This window comes from Lissotriton vulgaris, chromosome 3_1 (genome assembly GCF_964263255.1).
Source record: "Lissotriton vulgaris chromosome 3_1, aLisVul1.2, whole genome shotgun sequence".
NCBI classification, from domain to species: Eukaryota; Metazoa; Chordata; class Amphibia; order Caudata; family Salamandridae; genus Lissotriton; species Lissotriton vulgaris.
The window spans coordinates 351,566,212-351,583,095 of record NC_141689.1 but is presented as its reverse complement, the minus strand read 5'-3'; the positions used below and the strand labels follow the sequence as shown (position 1 = coordinate 351,583,095).

At 42.4% G+C, this 16,884-nt stretch overlaps 1 protein-coding gene across 8 annotated transcripts in view; it reads left to right on the top strand.

Moving 5' to 3' along the window:
- Window positions 1–16,884, top strand: part of FYB1 (FYN binding protein 1) — a 706,027-nt gene that overhangs the window by 635,577 nt on the left and 53,566 nt on the right. For all 8 annotated transcript variants that reach the window (XM_086960560.1, XM_086960558.1, XM_086960559.1 and 5 more), the window contains 2 exons: window positions 2,342–2,504; window positions 6,937–6,964. In XM_086960560.1, the coding sequence (XP_086816686.1) occupies window positions 2,342–2,504; window positions 6,937–6,964 (191 nt within the window). The remainder of the gene's footprint in view (window positions 1–2,341; window positions 2,505–6,936; window positions 6,965–16,884) is intronic.

Below are 16,884 nucleotides of genomic sequence, written 5' to 3'. Positions count from 1 at the left end.
AGGAGTGCAAGGCTTTGTGGGTGATACAGGCAGTCGTGTAGTTAGATCTTGCCTCGATGGGAAGCCAACGGAGGGTGCATAAATTGGGTGTGATGTGGTCGCTTCTTTTGGCCCCATGTATGAAACAAGCTGCTGAATGGAGAACAGATTTAAGGGGGGGAAAGGTGGGATTTGGGGAGGCCAGTAAGAGGAGAGTTGCAGTAGTCCAGTCTGGAGAGAACCAGCGATTGGACCAGGGTTTTCAGGTCATGCTCCGGGAAGAATCGACGAATCCCCCAAAGGAGGCGCAGCAGTGGCCACCTTATCTCGAATCATCAATGATGAACACTGTCTCCAGTCCTAGGCGCTTTCGTGTGACAACCTGATGCATTCTGGGGGTTAATCGTGATTTGTTTTCATTGAACCAATTAGACTAACACACCTGATAGTAATGAATAGGTTAAAATCCCAGAGATAAAGACAGTGTCTGTGAAGAGGCCACCACATTAGCACAAATTTTGTGTTTCTCAAGCAAACTGTGGGGTGTTGATGGTGTTAACGGTTTTCAGGGAATGAGAGGAGACAAATGCCATTCAGGGTTGGGAGGCGGGAGTTACAAAGTCCTTCCCACACCACATTGCAAATCTACTCTTCCAGTGAGTGTCTTCTTTACTGCGGGAGTATAATGCCAATGCTTTTACACCTCTTTTTAAAACGTTAGTTGAAAGGACATTGTTAGAAAACAATAAAAAAAAAGATTTATGGAATATTTTGTACCCAGTGTTTTAGAAAAATTATCTTCAATCGTTATTTTTACACAGAATCCAAGTGGTTCAATGATAGGGAAACCAAGTGTCCGAGAACCTCCAGGACTCTCCAGGTTTCAGAGTATCTCATTTTGCATGGTTTTGTCCCAATTCACAAAGGCACATAAGAACCTGTCAAATCGTACTACACAGGGCTTGAAGTGGAACGAAACAACTAGGGGGTCTCTCAAAGGGGGTGGCTTAAATAAAAGCAGGCTACAAATCTGTGCTTATCATGGTGTGATTCTCCAACTGGTATTTTGCTGCTTCTGTCATTGCATACAGATATTTATTACTGATGGAACAAGTAACATTACACGCAGGGCCAGACTGACTACCGGGCGTTTTGGAATGCTGCAGAGCTGGGGGCTGATTTCGTTCATGGAGACCTGCGTGTGCTTCGAAATAATTAAAGCAAACCAAATTTTGTTTAGTACACACAGGTCCCTATCAACGAAATCAGCCCCCAGCTCAGCAGCATTCCAAAACGCCTGGTAGCCAGTCCGGCTCTGATTACATGAACAACAAGCTAGGGCTATTTGCTTTGCCAATGGTTGTTGTTTGTGTAAGATAAATCAGCAACAACAATGGCTTTGTTGTATAGAATATTGAAAATGCTTCAGTTCTGAAATGATGAGACTGTGAAAGTGCTATAACGAGTCTCTTTGAAGTGACCTAAAAGCAGTAAAGGGTGGCACCGATGCAGAAGTAAGATTTTTTTTTCACCCTGAAGGTAAAAATAGAGAGACCGATAGAGACCCATTTTGGTAACTACTTTATAGAACTATCAGTGCTCAGCACCCGCAAGACCTGGCCCACTTAAAGCTCTGGTACTACAGGTGTAATACTTTATGTACTCCAGAATGCCTTTGTAAATAAGCCTCATTAACGCAAACTTATATTAAAACTTAATTGTTGAAATTCTTAGCATAGCTGTTTTACCAAACAGCATTAGATCAACTATTTAAAAGTTAAAGTCTACATTATGTCAACTTTTTAAAAGTTGAAGACTACATCTTATTACTATAATTAAGTAAACTTCAAAATTACATCGAAGTTAATTTTCTCTATATTTGCTCAACCAGACATTTCAAAGAATCTTTAGTTGACATCTTTGTTAAAAATGTTCCTTAGACTTTGTGTGAGGCCTTGGTGATAATTTCAGCTGCAGGGGTAAAGGAATGTAGGGTGATTATCGCCGGGCATCAAAATACAAATGAAACTATCGTCGATATCTGTTGTTTCATTGATGTATTAAGTGTCTGTACTTAGTAGGCCAAAAGAATGGTGCTACCAGCGTGAAGTAAATTCTAAACAGTTCTGTGAAGTGTGACAGTGTGTAATGGAAAATATTTACATGGCTTTATTTGTGTACAGTAAAAAATTAAATCAATTGTATCTTGGTTTGTTCTAGCTATACATATATCAGGGCACTCCTGGGTAAGAATACAATTAGTGTTTGCATTCCTGTATTTTTAGGAATACTCGTCATGCATGTCAGTGAGCAGTGCTGTTCATCAGTTTCATTTGATCCTTTCTTTTATTTGAATCCACAGTATGATGGTGAAATCAACGTCATCAATTCTGCACATGTGAGCGCCTCCATGAGTACCAAGAAATGGGGAGCCAAAGACTTACCTGTGAAGCCGGGGGAAGCTGTAGAGATCATCCAAGATACAGATGAGAGCAAAGTGCTGTGCAGGAATGACGAAGGGAAATGTAAGTGGACTTGTTGCGTAGTGTGGTTTATGCAAGATCAAGAAAACCAGACATCGCATCATTTTACCATTGTATGAGCACCAGCTATTGGAGACACTGCAGTCAATTAACAATGCAATATTTGCCTTTTAATTAGATTTATGTTTGGCTGAGTGTCAATTTTACAAATTTTGTGCAGTAGCATTGAGGTATGCATCAAGGTATTGAATTATAGATGGGTAACTGTGAATAACAGGGATGTTTTCCACTGAAAGGTTCTGATTGACATGAAATGTACAATAACGATTCTCAAGTTGTCTATTCTGCCACTCAGAGCAACACGGTGCAAACATCCCCATTATGCAGAGAGACCATCTACATGTTTAGGTTGTGTGTGAGTTCCGACTCTTTCCACTATTGTGACCATTGTGGTGGTTTAAAAAAAGAAATAAACAGGGACTGAAGAAGGCAGGCTCCAGTTGCAGAATTGGCCATTATTGCATCACAGCAGTTAAAGATACGCTTTGCTTCTCATGCTTTGGCATAGTTGCAGAGGCTAACAGCATTTCACAATACTATATGGATCTGGGCTTCAATATAATATGTAGAATTATTAACGGGTAACAGTAAATTACAGGGATGTTTTTAACCAAAGAGTTGTGAGTGGCATCATAGACAACTCGAGCATGACTAATTTATTAGATGTCACTTGGAACTCCTAGGTGAAAAGCATCCATTACTCACTTTTTTACCCAACTATAATGTTATACTATGTATGCTTCCTCCAGGAGGTCTGCCCTGATTTCTACAGCAACAAAAGGGCAGAGGAGCAATGGGGGACTCATACATATCATGGCCTCTCCCCTAAAAGACATAAAAAAAATGGTCTCCCGCTATCGCTATCCACTCCTACATCCCCCTACCAAATGAAGCTGTGCTCTCTGCTCTCACGTGCTGTGCTGACAATCTCCCAGAGAGCCCTGTAAGTGCAGCCTGGTATTCCCTTATGACGTAACAACAGTGGGAATAACTTTTATTTCCTGCTGTGTCATTGCTCTCAATAAAAGGGTTAGGAATCTGTTTTTTCATGCTAAAGGCTTCCAATGGAAAACATTGATATAACCAAAGAGTAGCCCCTTTTAAGCCAAAGAGGGCACTATTCAGTAGAGAAAAACCAGAAACCTTTGGACTCAATGCAGCTAAATTGTGATGTGCAATCAATAAGCACTTACCATGCCACCTAATATCTATTCACTCATCCATCATATACACATACAACAGGATTACACCATGTAATTCCCACAAACAGTCATAAACCATAAAGGTTCCACAAATATAGATCGATTTAAAAAACAAAATCTTTTTAGATAAAGATGGTATTAAAAAGAGGGGGTTACACAGACCCTATATTTTATAAGCCCAGTACATAATACATAATATTGTAGAATTAACAATAATCTACACAATGAAATAGACAATCACATATTAAAATACAATTTATAAAAAAAACACAATAGAACAAACTAAAAGAGAGTACATAACACAGACAGACTCAATTTGTCATTATTTTACTACACATCTGTTTTCCACCAATAGTTTGGGCATGAATCCTGGTATCAGCTACTCATTGACCCACGCCTTTTGTACAGATTGTGTATTATGAAGAGCGTTGACGCGTTTCAATGGTAGTTATTGTTAAACCATATTTCTGAAGACCAAACAATATTTACTCTCTTTGTTTTAAGATATATTTGTCCTTTTTTAAATAAAATCACTTTTGCCACCACCTCCAATGGGCCGTGATAGCCGTCTCAGTACTACTAAGAAAATCTAGAGTACTGTAGTATCTTTCCTATATGGTGTATTGTTAGATAATACCAAAGGATCTGAATAAAAAGAGTTTTTCAACCCACAGGCTTTATTCATGCCCAGCACTGGTTGATGAATAATTTAAAAACTTCTTATAGAATCTCGGGTACACCTTATATGTGTGCTCCGCCTCAAACCACTTTCTTTAAATATTAGTCGGGTCCGGAGAACTTTTTTCTCAATGTGGGGTGAATTTCTGCTGTTATCTGCAGTTAAGTCGTCCTCAGTAAGTCCCTTTTAAACATTAGGATCTATGAAAGGGCATCCAGCGTTTCGTGTATTCACGGTCCTCGAGCAGCTTGTTAGTCCTATGTTTTCCAATGGAAAACATACATAACTTAGAGAATTATAGATGGGTAACAGTAAACTGATGTTTTCCACCAGAAGACATCAAATAGACAATGAGTGCAAAGCTCAAGTTATAAAAAATTTCACTCTGAACTACGATGTGAAAATCACCCGTTATTCACCTGATACCCAACTTTAGGTTTGTTTAATGCACCCCCTCACTCGTGCCTCTGGTTTCAACAGAGTGCCCAAGTGACCCTCTCAATCATGTGCCTCTGTTTTCAACATCTATGCATGGGCACAGGTTTAACAGGGGAGTCATAACTAACACGGGTTCTCCTCCCAACAATGTATAAACCTGGGGACAGATTTATCATAAAATCACTACAAATTATTCTGCACTGTCCATATTCTAATAAGTACCTCTACACTTACACTGCCAACATCTGTCTGTGTTAAGCAGTTTTAGGTCGTAATTCTGCAGAAAAGTTCAAAGCAGATGTTTTGTTGTATGAGCCAGTGATGAATGCGAACATTCTCCTTTGAAATAGCCAGCAGTTATTCTAGCCCCAGAGTTGTTTTCATATCATACCTAAATTCAAACTTTTAACTTCTCAAATGTTTGTTAATATATCATGTATTCTATATTATCTAGATAAACAGATGTATATATTTGTAATACATAGAAACGTTTAATCTCTGTATAAAAGCCTGCCTCTAATTTCCTTATTATAGGTGACTTGTGACAGATCTAGTCATGTGTAATAAAGAAATGACATAGCCGATCAACTGTAATAACTTATTACATTTGAGTTCTAGTGTCATATGTCTGCTGTTAGAACCAGCAGCCAAGGTGAAAGGTAGAACACAGAGTAAGCTTGAAGCTGTAGTTTAAACAGTGAAAACTAAACCTGGGCAAAGCACTACGCTACGCTCGCGTAGTTTGCGCAACTTCGCACTATGCGAACTGTACGTAGCACAGTTCAAACAAGCGTAGCGTACCGTAGCGTAGTGCAGGGGTCATTTTTTGCTTGCTCGCTGTCCTCAACGTCAAGTTGGCAACTGCGAGCATGCAAAATGACATCTTCGCCAGTCTTTTTCCTTGTTCGTGATCAGCAACATCAAGTTGCCGATCGCGAGCATGGAAAATAAACCTCCCGGCGAGATTCTCAACGCTGGGAGGTCAGGTTTCTCATTGCGAGTGGTCGTGCATGCTCGCGACCACTTGTGATGAGAAACTACCAGTCCACGTTGAGAAAGCTGCAGCTTGAGTAAAAATCTACTTGAGTGGCAGAAAAGTACAGCTCGCACTGTGCAAGATGCCGTTTTCAATGATTGCACAGTGCCGGATGCTTGTCCGCACTGTGCAATCATTGAAAACTACATTTGCACAGTGCGAACATGCTACGACGCAGTTCGCGTAGTGCTACGCGTAGCTCGCGTAGTGCGAAGTGCACTTTGCGTAGCAACGCATAGCGCTACTTCGCGAACTACGACCACCCCTACTGAAAACGAAACCTGGATTTTCCTGCTTTTGCACTCTTTTTATAGATGAAAAACCATCAGCAGAACATAGATATTTACGGCAATATGTTTATTTTTTTGCAGGCTTTAGGTAGCTATGGGAACAATAGAATCTCTCTGTGTGCTTCTACATATTCTGAGATACAATGCTTTTTAAAATCGGATTTGTATTAAACTTATTCGAATATATTTTGCAACAAATATTTTTAGGTGTTTAATTTTGGACTATAGATTCTACTTTGATTCTTCATGTTTACAAACATTCTATTTCTTTTATATGATAGAGCAACACACCCTGATTGCAGCAGTCTGTGGGAAGGGTGATTGTATGGTCATGTACTATAAGGAATAAAGTAAGCTCTGTTGTGCTTTATAAAGCTATGGAAAGTCACCTTGGAGTTCATTAACAGTATAAAGGAACTACTCTGTGACTTGTAATGTCCTTATAATGTCCGGCGGGTACTTTAGCCCATCTATAAAACATCTAAGGTATGTCCCCTTCAGTCTTAATTTGGGTGTAATTTCCCATTGGCAAACAAATCTACAATACCTGGACATATAAAGAGGGCTTACCTCTAGAACAAAGTTATCATAATATGAATTGAACTGCAAATGATAACTTAAATCAAATGAAGATACCAGATCTGACATATGTTATACAGAAATTATAAGCAAGGGCAGAATATTCTTATGCAAAGTTTCAGAAAGGAATTTCTAACTTTTTACACTCACAGTTTTAGTTTATGCTAATATGTTTTGATTTATCTTACAGATGGTTACGTGATGAGAAGCAACTTAGTGTAAGTATGATAAAGTTTTACTTTAGTTATATTTTGTTAGTTGCACATATGACTATATAAGGTGCTAGGGAGAATGGCCAGCCCATTGTCTTGAGTGATAATTTGCTTTTACTTTTATGCTTCAGGTCTATTCCTGGTAAAGGTTGGCTGGACACCATTAGATGTTTACAGCTCTCAAATGTAGAATTGCACATGGTTGTGAGTAATAAATGTGTTTTTTCAACAAGGGGTTCCAAGAAACTGCTTCAATAACAAGAGCGCAGGATGGATTAATACAACATGTTGATAACTTCTTGTTACCAGTAAATACACATCCACAACACATAATCACAATGAATATGTGATGTAACAACGCAATCAAAATGATCGCAGTATGTTACATCGCAGCCTTTACAACATAAGTCTTTACAATGACTTGCGCTGGAAGGCGCTGGACTTAGAAGTAGTAAGATTTACTATTCCAACACCAGTCTACTACAGTAGGGAAGGTGTTGGAATAGTAAATCTTACTATTCCTTAGGTTATAGCTCCATCCAGCGCAACTCGATATAACGCTTGTGTTGTAACCGCTGCTTTGCAACTGCATGACGGTGTAATCACCACAATGTAAAGGATGTTTCCCATCACAACCGCATAAGCAACATTGTTATAGTATGTTATATTATATTGATTTGTAAAGCGCTCTAATCACACAGGATGGTATCCAGGTCTTTTAGCCAGTGAGTTGGTGTGTGGTCCCCAGATGCTTATACAAAGAGCCAGGACTTCAGCTTCTTGCGGAACTTAGGAAGTGAGGAGGAGGCTTCGATTTGTTGAAGGATGTTGTTCCCTGTCTTGGGTGCGATGTAGGAGAATGAGCGATCTCCAGTTTTGCTTTTGCGGATGCAGGGGATGGGTGCGAGTGAGAGTGAGGCAGAGCGTAGGTGTCTGGTGGGTTGGTGAAAGTGTATGCGGCTAGTCAGGTATTCTCGTCCTGTGATGTGTAGGGTTTTGAATGTGTGTGTGAGAAGTTTGAATTGGCTGTGCTTGTGAATGAGGAGCCAGTGAAGCTTCTTGAGGTGTGGTGTGATGTGGGTGTGGCTTGGGAGCTTGGGTATGAGTCTTGCAGCAGTGTTCTGGATGGTCTGGAGTCTGTGTAGGAGTTGTTTCGAGATTCCGGCACTGAGTGATGCTGTAGTCCAGCCTGCTGGTGATAAATACTTGCGTGATAGTCATATTGGTATTCCTGGGTAACCATTTGAAGATTTTTTGCTGCATGCGTAGGATGTGAAAGCAGGAGGTGCACAATGCTTTGACTTGAGCCATCATGTTGAGCATGTCATCTAGGATGATCCCTAGATTTCTTGCATGGTCTGTGGGTGTGGGTCCTAGCTGCAATGGCCACCAGGTGAAGTCCCATGGGAAAGTCTTGTTGCCGAAGAGCAGTACTTCCATCTTGTCTGAGCCGAGATGCCGGAAGTTGGTTTGCATCCAGTCTGCTACCACGGTCATGCAGTTGGTAAATTTGGTCTAGAAGTGGTTCTATTGTCCATCAGGGAGAGAACAAGATGAGTGTCATCGGAGTAGGAGATGACAGTACAGTGATGGCTTGTGGTCAAATGATGTTGGTTAGTGGTGTCATCTATATATTGAATAGGGTGAGGCTGAGCGACAATCTCTGTGGAACTCTGCATATCAATTTCTTAGTCTCTGATGTGAAGGATGGCTGCCTGACCCTTTGGGCTCTTCCGGTGATGAAGGAACAGATCCATTTGAGAGCGGATCCTTGTATGCCAATCTTGTGGAGTCTTCTGATGAGGGTGGTAGACAGTGTTGGAGGCTGTAGAGAGGTCGAGCAGGATGAGGACTGTTGTTTCTCCTCAGTCCAGGATGATTCAAATTTCATCGAAGGCAGTGATGAATGCTGTTTTCAGTTCTGTGGTTCTTTCTGTATCCTGACTGAGTGTTGTCTAGAAGATGATGAGGTCCGAGGTGAGTTGTGAGTTGCTAGCTGAAGGCCTTCTCAATCACTTTGACTGGATAGGGAAGCAGAGAGATGGTTCGGAATTCGCTCTATTGATTCGAGTCGGCTGTGGGCTTCTTGAGGAGGGCATTGATTTCTGCAAGTTTCCATTTATCCTGGAAAGTGGCGGACATGATGGAGGTGTTGATGATGTGGGTCAGGGTGGTGCTGATTGGTGATGCTCCCAGGTTGTAGTTGTTGTGGGGGCATGGGTCTGTTGGGGCTCGTGAGTGGATGGTCTGCATGATTGCCGCTGTGATGTTTCTGGTGAAGGTTGTCCATTCAGTCAGGCGACCATCTTGGTTGGTGTTTGGTAGGATAGTAACAAGTTCTCTGAGGTTGCGTTGGTGTGAGATGTTACTTTTTTTTTGTTAGAAATTTTGTTGTGGAAGAAGCTGTATTGGTAGTTGCAGAGTTGCTGGGAGGCAGTGATGTTGGTGACAGTGGCTGAGGTGAGGTGAAACCTTTTAACATCGAGAAGATCTCCTTGTAACTGTTGGAGCTTCCCTCAATGTAGTCCTTTTGTCTTGGTGTCTCTTATTTACTCGTGATAGCTTCATAGTGCAGCCTTGTAGGTAGTTCTTTCGGTTTGTGTGGCTGGTTCTCTATTTCCTTTGTAGCTGTTTACAGTGTCATTTGGTGTCTCTGACGTCTTCTGTGTACTAGCTGGCCTGCTTTTATGATCTACTATGCTTGTTGGGTTGGATGGGAGTCTGCGCAGTTCTTGATCCAACTTGGTGATGTCTTTGTCAAGGTTGTCTGTGGGACTAGGTTGATCCATGCTGAGGACGCTGAGCCAGTCTGCTTCTGTGATTTTACCCCAGCTGTGGCTTTGAATGCTAAACCTGGTAGGGATGTTGACTTGAGGTATGTTGATTTGGAAGTGGATGATGGAGTGGCCAGTCCATATGAGGGGTGTTGTAGAGTTTTATTTAATGATGTGGCTTGTGGTGAAGATGGGGTCCAATGTGTTGCCTGTGGTGTGTGTTGGTTCTGGGATGTGTCATGGTACTTATAGAGCGCACTGTCACCAGACGGTCACCTTGCGGTGTCGCTTATACGGCTTCCTGGTGCTGATACTCATACCGCTGTGGAACCCCTCCTGGCTTTCCCTGTGAAGTGTACACTCCTGGGCTCCCCCAGGGTGAAGCCAGGCATCCTTAGCGCTGTTGGGGCCGGTGTGGAGGCTAAGCAAGCTATTGCCCAGAGTTGCAGCGTGGGGCCCGTGATTAGAATAGGCACCGAGGCGAGAATTAACAGGTCAGAGGAAATTGAGCCCGAGACCCCGCCGAGGCGGGAATCGAACCCTGGTCCCTGGCCAGAACTCTGCATCAGGGCCTGCCGCTCTAACCACTGAGCCACACTCCTCCATGATGAGCTTGGCTAGTCTGATATTGCTCAAGCTTTTGCTGAGTGCTGTGGATAAGGGGTCGTTGTGGTCTTCCGTTGTCAATGGAACTAAATAGCAGTATACAAAGCGGTCTCTGGGAATACCTCAAAACATGTTTTTACAGTTACTGTGCAGGACATGATGCAAACTAAAAGAGACATCATAGATGATACTTCACAGAGAATAAGGTAGAGGATGTGATGGAGAAGGCTTGTTTTTATATTGAATTTTTATAAGTTGTTTGCATCTCATCAGCCGGCTGTGCTTTATAGGTAGCCAACCTTTGGCAACTGGCCTACATGTGGCAATACCCTGACAACTAGGTATGACCTTAAGTGAGCTCGATTTCCTGAAAGAGACACAAGAAATATTATTCCAGTAACAGAGCTGCATATCTGATCTCCTACAGGTATATTTCACTGCAGAGGTTACCTCAGGTACATGCATACCTACCTCATCAAAAAAATACACACTACAGCTTGTGTATAGGTTACTGTGAGGAACAATTATTATTAACCTCTGAGATCAGGATGCAAATCGCCTCTGAGATCATTAACAGGAGCACATATCAGGAGCACTTTAGGAACTTACAATTCAGCTGGGGCCGTATTACACATAATCACTGTTTGCGCCTGGAGCACCTTGCACCCCATTATGGTGTATGTGCTGTCCCCAGGGCAGCAGCGAACTCGCGCTTCCCCAGGGCAGCACATTCATGTGAAAACACAGAGCAGCCACTCCTTGTTTTCATAGTTCAGGCGGCACCCGCCTTCACTTTCAAAGGGGTTTAGAGATCCCCTTGCAGGTGGGTGCAGTCAGTGACTGGGCCCAGCTGCAATGGGATGTCTGGGGGGTCCATGGAACCCGCTTTAACCCCTCCAGAGGGCAGCTGTCAGGAGGCGCTCTGACAGTGCACCACCTTTTAAATGACGCACTGTCAGTGCTCCTCCTGAGGGCTTCTTTGTCTCTGCGCCCGCATCTGTAATATGGGTGCAGAGTCAAAGGATTTCCCTCATTTGCATAGGGCACGCCCCTATGCAAATGAGGGAACACCCTCAGTTGATAGCCTTGGTGCTTTAAGTGCACCAGCACTATCTGTATTATAGAAGGGGACCCACAAGCGTCTGCGTCACTTCTATAAGAGGACGCAGATGCTCGTGGGTCCCCTTCTATAATACCAAAGTGCCCCGGGGGCAGGCAAAGAGGGCGCAAACACCCGTTGCGCCACCGGGGCACCATCTGTAATACAGCCCCTGAAGAGCAAAACCACACACATAATTCAGTATGTATTGGTAACCATATCAGTAGGGACATTGTATAAAAGTGTATGTCCATATCTCTTGTGCAACACCATACTTTAATGTCACTCACAGCACGTTCTCACTTTGAAAATCCCTTCAACCATCAATCAAATTGTGTGGCATGTAATCTTTTTATTTCATGACACCATTTTAACTGTTAGGAATTCTGAAGCAATACATTAGTCAATGTCACTGCAGCTATAGTCCTGCTTGACGAGTGCATTCCTTGGTTTTCAAAAAGGGATATAAAATTCCTCAGAAAGTTAAAGAACATGTTTAGGCAATCTCGTCTCAATAATCTTGCCCAGTTTAGAGCAACCAAAAGAAATTTTAATAATCTCATATCCATGTGTAAGTCCTTTGGACTCTGCTGATAATCACCCAAACCGCCCCTTTGAGGTTGTTTATTAGGCCGATATCCACACCACTACCTGATTACCGTACATGCCTTAATCTAAATGTGAAGACTGTGAGAAATTATTTGCTGGAAAGGTAAAATTCGCTGAACTCTCTCTTCCTGCAATCACTGATCATCAAACAGGCAACCTGGTCTTGCTTTATTATTACCTCGCAGCCTTAGATTCTCAAAATCATTACCAAAGTCAAACTGTCAAACCTCTTTACCGCAGCAGTTCCTGGTACCATTTGTGAAGACCTAGTCAATCATTTGTTCCAATATTATACCTACTTGGTAAACTCTTCGCTTACACAAGTTGTATTTCCAGACTGTTTGAAAACTGGTCAAGTCTCACCTCTTTTGAGAAACCCTCCACTGTCACCCATGACCTCAACAACTTCTGCCTGGTATGAGGTCTATCTTTCCTGCGGAAGATGATTGAAAGTTGTGTTGCTCCCCACCTTTGTTTCCACCTCTAATTGAACAATTACTTGGACACTTTTCAGTCTGGATTCAGACATGGCTGTAACACTGACATTGCGCTTCTGCTAGTTGTGAATGACGCATTCCATTTCCTAGATTCCAATCAGTCCTGCTAACTTGTGCTTATGAACCTCTCAACTTTACTTGATATGGTCAACCATATCTCCCTGATCAACATTCTGAAGAATTGCATGGGCATTGAAAGAGTGTTTTTGAAATGGATTCTCCCCCTATCTGTCCCACCGAATTTGAATGGTTAAGATTAGCAACACATAATCTAGCAATGCTAGTCTGCAAGAAGGAGTCCCTTGAGGCTCCATCCTTTGGTTGACTCTCTTTAATCTGTATATAGAACCACTTAGGGACAGCCTAAAACTCTGGGTGTACTGTGTCATCAATAAACTGATAATACCCAGATTTATCTAAAAAACTCCTGAAAATGTTCAAAGGTGGATGTCAATTCATCACCAGAAACATAACCAATCAAAGACTGTGTTTCTAATACTCTAACCCAAAAGGCCAGTCTAGACATACAATCTTGTATCGATTTCTGTATTCTTCTCAATCGCAAACGAGTAATCATGGATTATGCTAAATCCCTGGGTAAAATCCTCGATAGCAAGCTCAACCTCATGATTTAGAGTTTGGCAATAGTTACTCTATCACACACGTAACAGATATCCTGTCCACCTTACTGCAAGTGCTTTATATCCCATGGCACTTGTAATGAGGCAGACATGATAATTGTCACCTTTGTGATGGTGTAACCAATCCACCAAACTTTGAATCAGGCCCTTACTCTTCACTCAGCTTCTTGTTTGCCTGTCTCTCAGGCTCCCCTACACTACATTAGTTGGCTTCTAACCTTCAGCCATATTATCTTTGTCTTAATTCACCTTGCATTTCAACCACTTTTATTCTGTTCTGACCCTGGCTATGGCTGGTATATTGATTTATGCTTGACTTGTTTATTTGTTAGGGTTTAATATTCATATCTCCTTGTGGGTTCTTTTGTAAAGCGCCCCAGCGCCCTTCGGCCAAGCTTGCTCTATAAAAAGCCACATATATAAATACATACTTAAATAAATAAATACATGTATCAGCTTTCAAACCTGTTCAGTTGAATGAAAGATTCTCAAGCAAACAAACCTAAGAGTATACTACCAGAACATTCAGGATGAAAATTTGTCCTACAAAACTAATCTGACATACAACCTTCTATAGGTGTGCTAAGCACCTGCCGTAGGTTAATTTGTGAAAAAAGGGATTAGGAGTCCCAAAGCTTTTCTTTGGAGTCTACAGCCAGCACTGCCCAATGCCAGAGTTGCCGAAAACCAAGATTGCCCCCTGCAGCGGCTCCAATTCTTCTACTTCTATCTCTTGCATGGTTTCTGGGTCAGCACCACTTTGATGTAAAGCCTTAAAAGTTTCCAAATGCAGCTTTACACTAATGCGAATATGATGAATCCCTGCGCCACCGAAGCGCCTGGGATCAGTCATGCGAGTCTGTGTTTAGGAGCCATACGGTGGTGAAGCAGAACAATGTCCACAGGCAGCCTAAAGACCCATGTCAATGCACTTGTGGCAAAAAAAATCCCTATATGCCTTAAAAACATGGAGAGCGACATGTACAACTCAGCTATCAAATGAACCAATTAAGCGCGCACAAACATTCCGCCCCAGTGCGGACGTTCGATTGCCCTAACGGGATTCGGACGTCCAACGGTCGTGCGCAGCACTAGCGAGGTAGTGCACGCGACGACCGTTGGACGTTCGAAGCACTCAACAAGCTAAAGGCATTACTTATTTTTGTAGCATCTAGAGACTCAAGACCTGGCTCTTCGAGGGAGACACAGCACCCAGAAACCCCTAGGGTGACAATGTTGCGCTTTACAAATGCTGTTTGATTGACTGAATGACCTTCAAATATAGAAGAAACTGATATATTAACTTTGTAATATATAAAACATGTTGTTCCTGATTTTTGTTTTTCAGTATTAGTTGTAATCAGACATACATTATAGCAGCTTATTACATTGCAGTGATCCATAAAACAGACATATACAAAGTCTGAAGATATGACATCAAGCCTCTGGTGCTACAGCTGCAGACTTAAGTAGTTTAGGTTAAAAATATCACTGAAAAACCAAGCGAAACATGTTTTATTTATAAGCAAACATGGGATCACTCAATGGCATGTGTAGGATTGCTTTTCACCCACTGTAGCAGTCAGAACCTTTGCACAAGGCATACATGAACCCTTACGGGAACAGTACAAACAGCAGCATTTTGTGACTATTACACCACCATAATGACATCCAAAGAAATGCCAATTTTCTCTGCATTAATAGACACCCTAAGGCTGAAAGGAAATGAGTGCCACATCAGAGGCATTGAAATGTCACACATGGGCCCACTGGGAATGTATAAATGCCATTCTAAGCAGAATGGAGCATTGCCAGCCATGTGTGCATAAATACTGTTGTCTTTCTGGTGGAGGTGTGGTGGAGTCAGAAAGATGACAAAATACCCTCTGACTGGGTATTGGGTGGTGGTGTGCCATGGCCTGTCACATACCTGGGCATTGTTGCATGGGTGATCACTTTCACACTGAAGCGGCTAAGGACTCTCTCGGCACAGGTGTTAATTGTCACAGGAGGATGGACTGACGCTCTATGCGTCTGCAGGGCTGTGCTTATGCATCTGGAATCTGCAGCCTGTTGTTTTGTGTTGTGAGTAGGAGCCAGACTGGAGCTGAGGTGGTCCACCCTGCATATTGTGCGGCATGCACACCTGCCTTGACAAAGAGAGAGGGGCCCTTGGACTGACCAGTTCCATGCTACAGTGGCCTCAAAAAGAACTGACTGGGGTGGCTCCAATGGGTAAAGCCAGGGCGATGCCACAGCCCCCTCAGGCGACGAGGAGGTTGAGTGACAGGCTGGTTGGTCTCCAGAGTTTTTGAGAAAAAAGAGATGAGAAGCTTGATTAATGCTACTGTTACCACCATGGTACTCAGGAAAGAGCGCTCCGCACCAGACAACACCTGAACCGTTTCAGAGCTATAACCAACAGTATTGGGCAGGTATATGCAACGCTGCACTGTTTTCGTTATGCCATCTCTGGCGACCCCATTCTGTATTGTGTCTAATTTTTAGCCCTCAGCTGCAGACAGCTGTAGCTACATGTTGAAGACCTATTGTTGCCAACACATTACCTGTACATAGTGTTGGCTTTGGGTCAGTAGCACGTTCATGATTGGACAGCTTTGTTGTCTATTTCAGTTCCCTCCTTCTGATTCCATGGCTTTCCTCCCTGCTCTTGTGTTTGTCCCGCCCAGGAACATTACAGTCTCACACTATTTTCAATGGCTGGTGTATGTTTCTATTGCTGTTGGTGTTTCCTTTTATTGCTGAATGCAGTGCATGTGAAGGAGTATTTTTTCTCCTTTTCTCTGCTCCTGTTCCCTCTCTCTTTTTTAACCCTTTCTCTTATTTAACCCCGTACCCTTTCCTAATCAACACTCCGTTTTTCTTTGCCGCTTCCCAATCTCTAATGTTGTCTTCCTGCCAGGCTGCTCACAGGCATCCATCTTAAAATGCTTTTTCGTAGGCATATGTTTTCGTAAATCTGAGGATGTATAAAAGCTATTTGAACAGGTCAAAATGCACATTAAAAAAACTGCAAGACGGTAAGCTGGACATTCTAGAACGTATGTGAGTCACAGGAGTGAGCTCGTTGAATAGAAGTCTGCCGTTTCACATGCAGGTCAGACTTTTATTGTTGTGGATCGCATTGGAAAAAGTGGGGCCCTTTCGGCGTCCAAATCATACAGTTGTCCAATGCAGCTAAATTGTAAGATGTACCAGCATAGAATACAAAGGCTGAAACCCACGTTCTGGCGCGAGCACCGGCACTTGTTCCGTAAACCCAATGTTGGCGTAACAGGTAAATGGCCCTCTACAATGTGACACCATTATCGATCCATAGGCCTAGAGTCGGCAGCACCGCACCTTTTATGGTTTGTATATTGGGGTTCCGCCATAGATAAAAAAGGCCCTCTGTTTCCGACTTGATACGTTCTGTTTACTGACTACAAAACGGGGTACAAAGTCTCGCTTGTGGCTTATGGTCATTTGCCAAGGAGGTTTGTAATTTTTAAGGAAGAATCTGTTTGGCATGCAAATATTTTACAGTTCTACTGACGTCACATACTTGCCCCTCAGGCTTCAAAGTCTTACATTTTAAAGTTTACACTTCCACATTTGAAATTTACAATCAGTTCAAGTTCAACAAATCCATTTTAGAACAACAACGGGTTGCCTGTCCTTTCATTTTCAGTGTATGGAA